Source organism: Plasmodium cynomolgi, chromosome 12 (genome assembly GCF_000321355.1).
Source record: "Plasmodium cynomolgi strain B DNA, chromosome 12, whole genome shotgun sequence".
NCBI lineage: Eukaryota > Apicomplexa > Aconoidasida > Haemosporida > Plasmodiidae > Plasmodium > Plasmodium cynomolgi.
The window spans coordinates 994,125-1,001,764 of record NC_020405.1 but is presented as its reverse complement, the minus strand read 5'-3'; the positions used below and the strand labels follow the sequence as shown (position 1 = coordinate 1,001,764).

At 45.4% G+C, this 7,640-nt stretch overlaps 1 protein-coding gene across 1 annotated transcript; it reads right to left on the bottom strand.

Annotated features, from left to right (window-relative positions):
* Nucleotides 1–218: 218 nt before the first annotated feature.
* On the bottom strand, nt 219–7,157 carry PCYB_123350 (DNA-directed RNA polymerase III largest subunit; the record flags this gene model as incomplete). The annotated part of the gene is made up of 7 exons (XM_004223668.1): nt 219–276; nt 428–640; nt 808–1,013; nt 1,145–1,441; nt 1,616–2,211; nt 2,384–5,394; nt 5,629–7,157. The coding sequence occupies 7 exons, from the start codon at nt 7,155–7,157 to the stop codon at nt 219–221; spliced, it is 5,910 nt and encodes a 1,969-aa protein (XP_004223716.1).
* Between the last annotated feature and the right edge of the window lie 483 nt (nt 7,158–7,640).

Here is a 7,640-nt window from a genome sequence, read left to right as displayed (position 1 = left end):
TTCCCCCTCCAAAATGGGGTGGTTAAAAAAGGAAAGGGGGGGTTCTCAAAAAACGGGATTTAAAAATGGGAACTCCCCCAGGGTGTGGCCTCTTCAATGGGCACTTGGTTCTTCGCGTTCAGCTGGCTTGGTTTCTTACTGAGCTGTGCCAGTTTCGTGACACCTCTCCGCCATGCCATCTCTCCGCCAGGCCATCTCTCCGCCAGGCCATCTCTCCGTCACGGCACTTCCTGCTGCGCCCTTTCCAGAAGGGTGAGCTTCCTTTCCTCTCGGTTGCTGCGGGGGGGAAGGTGAAAAAAAGGGGGCGAGCATGTGTGGAGGGGAAATCGCGTGAGCAGGAGTGGGGCCGCTCGCCTGGTCATCACTCTCTTGGACAACCGTGCATCGCATCGCATCACACCTCACTTCACCTCTCGAGAGCACTTACAACTTGTAGTCGTAGAGGAGCTGGAAGGCACCCGTGCCAATCGGAATATTTTTTCCCACAATGATACTCTCACTGATATTATTAATTTCGTCTCTATTTTTAAAAAACGAGGAAACGAAAAGGTGTTCGTTGGTCTCTTCGAAGGATGCCAGCATGAGCGTGCTGTGCCTGGCCTTCTGAATGCCGAAGCGGTTTATCCCAAGGATGTCTCCCCTGTGGAAAGGAAATATGAGAGGGGTGACGAGGGGGGAAGTGATGAAAAAAGCGCACAAAAGGAAAGGGCTGGATACGTGGTGTGAAGCACACATGTGAGGCCTTCCGAGCGAACTCTCCTACGTGAACTCTCCCACATGACTCAAACACACGTCAGCCGGACTTACGTGAAGGCCATGATATCCGCCAGCAGCATGATGTGCCTGATATCGATGTCTATGCTGTACGCCTCGATACATTTCTTTATTTCATTGATGATGGTGACTCTGGCGGCTTCGATGCCCAGCACTTGAAAAACATTAATCACGTGGTTGGAAATGATGTGTTTAAAGTCTACTCCTTCCAACCCCAGGACGTAGTTCAGCGCGTTTCCCTCCACAAGGATCGAGTAAATAATTTTTTTTTTTTTTTTTTTTTGCATTCTGGGTCATTCCCTCCACTAAACAGATTCCCATCATTATCGTAAAAGTCAATTTTCTCATGCCTTAATTGATTTAGATCTACTTTTTCTAAGTTTAACGAGTCGATATTTATCGTATCTAGGTTGATAAGCAGTTCTTCTTCTCCTTCTCCTTCTCCTCCTTCTTCATCCCCTCCTGGGTTGTCCCTTTTTAGCATTTCTTCCTTTATTTGCATTTTAAAGGCTTCCATGATGTTTCGCAGCTTCTCCTCCTTGGGGCATTCCTTTCCAAGGAGTTCCTTCCCAGGGCGTTCCTTCTCGGGGCGTTCCTTCTCGGTGGCTTCTTCTCCTTTCGTGTGGTTAGCGTCGTCGCCATGGGCAGTAGGGGGGCGTTTTTTTCCCTGGGGGTGGTGGTCTCTCGACAGAGTGGGCATTCCCATAGACAGTCCGCCGGCTTCTTCACCCGTTATCTCCACCCGTTCACCTGTGCCTTCCACCCGTTCACCCGTTATCTCCACCCCTTCACCCGTTATCTCCACCCCTTCACCCGTTACCTCCACCCCTTCACCCGTTACCTCCACCCCTTCACCTGTGCCTTCCACCCCTTCACCTGTGCCTTCCACCCCTTCACCTGTGCCTTCCACCCCTTCACCCGTTCCCTCCACCTCATCGTCCGTGACCTCCACCTCCTCCTTCTTAATGATACACCGCTTTATATCCTTATCCCCATGAATGAGCAGATCCAGCAGTCCCTTCTTCAGAGACTCCATTTGAAAAAATAAAAACTCTCCATTTTTCAACGACATGTGTAACTTATACTCATTTACCACCTCTACAACTACTTTGTTAATTTTTATTTTGTTAATATGACTCTGTCTCATTATTATCTCCTTAATGCTATACGCATTTATGTTTAAAAATAAGTTATGAATTAGTTCCTCGTTAAACTTCACAGATAAGAAGATCCCTCGACTTGTGTAGTCTTCCTTTATGTAGAGACATATATCTCTTATTGTAGTTTTTTCCAATTTGGATTTCATCATGAGTGCAAAGTTATAATTATCCTTCACCTGTAGAGGGATATTCAATATGGGTGTTTGAATAGTGCTCGACGCGTTTATAATTTCTTTGATTCTTGGCACACCTAGGGTTACGTTCATGCTGGCCACGCCTGAGAAGCGGTGAGAAGCGGTGAAAAGGGTGAGAAGCGGTGAAAAGGGTGGAAAGCGCAATTGCGGGGGGAGGGGGGCCAACACCACAGATGAGGAGAAAACGCCTCGCCTCTAACACGAACGAGGCTCCTCTTCCACCCCCTTCCTCTCCTCTACTTTCACTCTCCCCACCTGCGAAGTGAAACGTCTTGAGCGTCATCTGCGTGCCGGGCTCCCCAATGGACTGTGCCGAAATGGACCCCACGGCATCCCCCGGAGCAGAGATATACTTAAAATACTTTGAAACATTAAAAAAAATAAACAAATACAACTGCTTCAGGTTTATAAAGGGATAGTCATAAAAAAGGTATCGATATGATGAGTCATACGTCTCTGCACGGACAAAGTCGAGGTAATCAGTTCGTCTCATCAAATCCACCCCCTTCTTGTTCTTAAAGAATTTATACACATTGATGGCCTTCACTATTAACCACTTTTTAATTTCCTTCATGTAGATATTCATTGTCTTGGTCCTTTCCTGATGAGTTGGATTTTCCCTTTGAGATAGTTTGGTATGAACGTATATATTTGTTGGCATCAACTCTGAGAGGTAGTTCAGAAGAAAATTGGTCCACTGCACCACTTCATATGGCAGGAGAATGTAGTGTTGCTTCTTCTTTTCGATATACTCGAATACACTCACGAATGCGATTACGTTTTTTATCATTTGCTTGTACTGTTTGCTTTCGTACAGCCGGGGCACTTCATCCCTGTCGTGGCTGCCATTCGTCCCGCTGTGCGGCTGTGCGTTTCTTTTCTTCCTCCTGTTGGGGGCATAACCCTGCGCATGTGCACTACTGGCGGAGGCATAACCCTGCGCATCGGCACTAGTGGTGTCTCCACCCACCGCGTCCCTCACGCTCGTGCAATTCGTCTCGCCCTGACACTGCCCCTTACTCCTACGCGATTTTTCCCTCTCGGACCGGTACACCGTATTAACAATTTCGATTTTCTTCACTACGTTTTTGCTCATCTGGTTGTACATACTTCGTACGAGTTTCTTTTCCGACTCACTCACGCAGATCTGATTTTTATCTATCAGTGTTTTTATCTCAACTACGTTTCGATAATCATTTACGAGTCGTGCAATAGACTGATATTTGTGTGGCGGCAGGACGCAGTTGTTTTGGGTAGTCGCCTCTTCATCGGCATCATCCTCGGGGTGGTGCCGCTTCGGCTGCGTCAGCTGCTTCGTCTGCCTCGTCTGCCTCGTCTGCTTCGTCTGCCTCGTCTGCTTCGTCTGCTTCGTCCGCTTCTGCCCCTGCTTGGCGACCCATACGCTGCCTTCTATTTCCAGTTTGACTCTCCCTTCCACGTCTTCTTCCACGTCTTCTTCCACGTCTTCTTCCACTGCTGCTTCTTCTTCCCCCGCCGCTGCTTCTGGGCGAGGCGCCCACCTGGGGTTGCGCTCCGGCTTCTCCATGACCATCCTCACGAAGTGCTCGTCGTGCGCCATGGGGATGAAGGGCGAAGCGTCCGAGGCGCTCATTTTGGAGATCACCCGGTGGGTGATGCGCGAAATGGGGGAGGCGGGGAAGGCGGGAAAAGCGGCCAAAGCGGCCAAATTGGGCTTCGGGTCGGGCTTCCCATAGGAGAGCAGAATGTTGCTAGACGAAATGGAAATAATGTGATCGAAAATTTTATCAAACTGATGAGCATACGAATTATTGTTGTCTACATAAGACGGGTTCAGTGCATCGTCCCCATAAATAAATTGCACAATTTGTTTGTCACAAGACCGCACTGAGTAGTCGTAATGAATTGACAAATCCTCGAGTGCCTTCATGAGTCTCCTCTGCATGTACCCCGTTTCTGCAGTCTTAACAGCTGTGTCCACAAGCCCTTCTCTACCAGACATGGTATGAAAAAAAAACTCAGTTGGATTAAGACCTGTGTAGAAGGAGTTTTGAACGAACCCCCTACTTTCAGAGTCCTTACAATGAATATTGAAATGAGGTAAGGTCCTATTAATGAACCCGTTTTGAATCCTCTGACCTGTAACATTCTGTTGTCCAACACAAGCAATCATTTGAGCAATATTGATGAGAGCTCCTTTAGCTCCAGAATTAAACATAATTAGAGGCTTATTCAAATGATCTAAATATTGATTACATGTCTTCCCTGCATCATTTCGTAAATCATCTAAAATATTTTTTACCTTAATTTCGAGAGTTTCTTCTAAAGTACATCCTGGTTGTATTTGCATTTTCTTTTCATTATAGAGAAGGATTTCTTTGTTCACCTTTTCGTAACCTGCTTGTAGGAGATCCTTTTTCTTCTGAATTAGAGTATCCGATGGAGTTACATCATCAATACCTATAGTCATTCCTTTGTTTGTGAAGTATCTACTAGTGAGCTTTGAAAAACGGTTCATAATTTTTAGAGCAACGTAGGATGAGTTATGATGGATGAGGTAGTAGAATAGACCATATTTAGAAGAACCCAAAACTTTTTTTCCTAAAGAACCACAAATTAATTCAGACTTATAGAAACACACATAAGAATCGTTTAGACACATATGCTTGAGGTCTCCATTTTTCGTTGAGTATTCCCTCTCCTTCAATTCGAAATTAATTATTGTGTTTTCTTTCCTGTTTGGTTTTATGAGTACGCTTATCAATTGCTTACCTGTCCAAAGTTCCTTCGGTTTTAGGATAGCCGGGACAGGTAACTCTATATCCACCTTTGCATCTGAGAAGTAGGAGCATAGTAAACAGAAGGAATCCCTATCCAGAAAGGTATCCTTATTTGTGATGACGTACGAAGCTGAAAGGAAATCCTGCGTCAATGCAATCATCACTTCTCCATTTTTTGGAGTAATCAAATTATGCTTTACATTCATCAGATATAGAGCCTCTGCTCTTGCTTCCTCTGTTTGGGGTACATGTAAATTCATTTCGTCCCCATCGAAGTCCGCATTGTAAGGAGAGCAAACACATTCGTTGAATCGAAACGTCTTATATTTCATGACTCTCGCTTTGTGACACATGATAGACATTCGATGGAGGGATGGCTGCCGATTGAACAACACGATGTCTCCATTTACTAGGTGTCTCTCCACGATGTCTCCTACTTGCAGATTCTCTATAACAAACTTTTTGTTCGCGTACTTGAGGCTGATTTTGTTGATGGCGGGGTTGCCTCTGCGGGGGTCCGCCGCCGGGCCGGTGGGGGTGAGCTGTCCAGTGGGGGTGAGCTGCCCGGTTGAGGTGAACTGCCCGGTTGAGGTGAGCTGTCCAGTAGGGGGGGATTGCCCGGTTGAGGTGAGCTGTCCAGTAGGGGGGGATTGCCCGGTTGAGGTGAGCTGTCCAGTAGGGGGGGATTGCCCCGTGGAGGTAGACTGCCCCGTTGAGGGGTCCCCCCCCCGGCCGACGTACCGCTTCACCACGTCGATGATGGAATCCCCCTGCGAGGAGAACCCGCCGCCCCTTGAGCAACTCCTCCCGTTGCACCCTTTCTTAATAATGTAATTTGCCCCAGGCCACGTATTCGTTCCATTCTTTATAAGTTTCTTCAACTTTTCGATGTTATACCGATTTACCTTCTCTGGATAGGTAAGTCTCATAGCAATAATTTCAGGAATGACTACCTCATCTATAGAGATATTCGGATCCGGTGAAATAACGGTTCTACTTGAGAAGTCTACCCTTTTACCAGAAAGGTTGCATCTAAATCTACCTTCTTTACCCTTAAGTCTCTGACAGATACCTCTACCAGGTTTTGAAATATTTTGAGTAGCTAGTAATTGAGACACAGCAGGGGAATCACTATTAATAAATCTTGTAGTCTGTAATTGCAAAAATTCTACATTGCCTAGGAATTGATTAGTTTGGTATCCATTACTACATTGATTATTAATGGTGTTATTAAGTTGTGTGATTTCTGAAAGAATGCATGTCAAATCATCCTCTGCTGTGCCATGTTCATCAATTATAACAGATGGTCTAATCGTGTTAGGAGGTACCAACAAGGCTGTTATGAGTAGTTTCTCTGGATTTTCTACATTTAAAAGTTTGATATGATATGGATTCATATTTTTGAAGAGATTCAAAACGTAAAGACTATTCAAATCATCCTCTTTTATTACCATTTTTCCATTTTCCTTCGTTTTAATTACATGTTTTAATTTCATGAATTGATCTAAACTAGGCTTAATAATTTTTTTTATTACTCCTTGGGGATATCCACATCGATAACACTTGGTTACTTTCTTACAACTGTTCAGAATTTTTTTAAAAATGTGTTTTTTGAAAAATTTATCCTCTACTGTACGTCTCTTCAGATTAGTATAAAACTCCAGCTTCTCATTACTCAGTAGGATATGTGAACATACTTTACATATGCAGTAGAGGATGTAGATGATGTACTTATAGTATCCCACATGGAAAAGTGGATAGTTTAATTCAATGTATCCAAAATGACCTGAACAGTTCATAAAATTTCGATTACAAGTTTCACACAGGGAGTTACTTTTGTGAGCTCCTAACTTCAGATCCAGGACTCCATACGGATATGGAATACCTGTGTTGTTTTTGTACATTTCTCTGTTTAGAATTTTCACCTCTGAGCATTTTATTATTTCTTCCTTGTTCATGATTCCGAATTTGAGACTTTTTATTTCCCAGTTGCTCTTTACGTCTTGCACGAACCCCTTCCGCAGGCTGGTGCGTTGGATTATCCTCCGCAGCTCCGCCACGTTCGCAGCGTTTGTCCGGAACTCCTCCACATCCACCGCTTTTACCCGTAGCCCCTCCACGTCCGCCGCGTTTGTCCGCAACTCCGCCACATCCACCGCTTTTACCCGTAGCCCCTCCACATCCACCGCTTCGCTTCGCAACTCCGCCACATCCACCGCTTCGCTCCGCAACTCCGCCATGTCCACCGCTTCGCTCCACAACTCCGCCATGTCCACCGCTTCGCTTCGCAACGCAGGTCTGCTCCTTCCCCTAGCGGATTTTTTTTTTTTTCCCAACGAGCATCACAGAAACGGTGATCTTCACTACTATACCCTCCCCCCTTAAAGAAACCTCGTGGCTAGCTGTATCCTTCAGCAGAATGGAGATGGAGAAGCGCCACTTGGGGCATCACCCCCACATCAGACTTCTACTCGAGGGGCAAGGCAACACAGCCCCCAGTTGTGCATGGAGAGTAGTGTGGCTACTCGCTGGGCAGATAACAGAATGAGCAAAACGGGGAAAATAATAAAAAAAATCAAAAAAGCTTTTGCGGGCCTCCGTTGTGCGATGCTGCTCAATTATCATTTTTTTTTTTTTTTTTTTCTCTTTCGTGGTCCCCCTTTCGCATGTCACTACTTTTTTTTTTTTTTTTTGTGCCTACACAAGTGGGTCGTAATTTTTTTACTTACCTGTAGTCCCAGCCTCAATGGCTT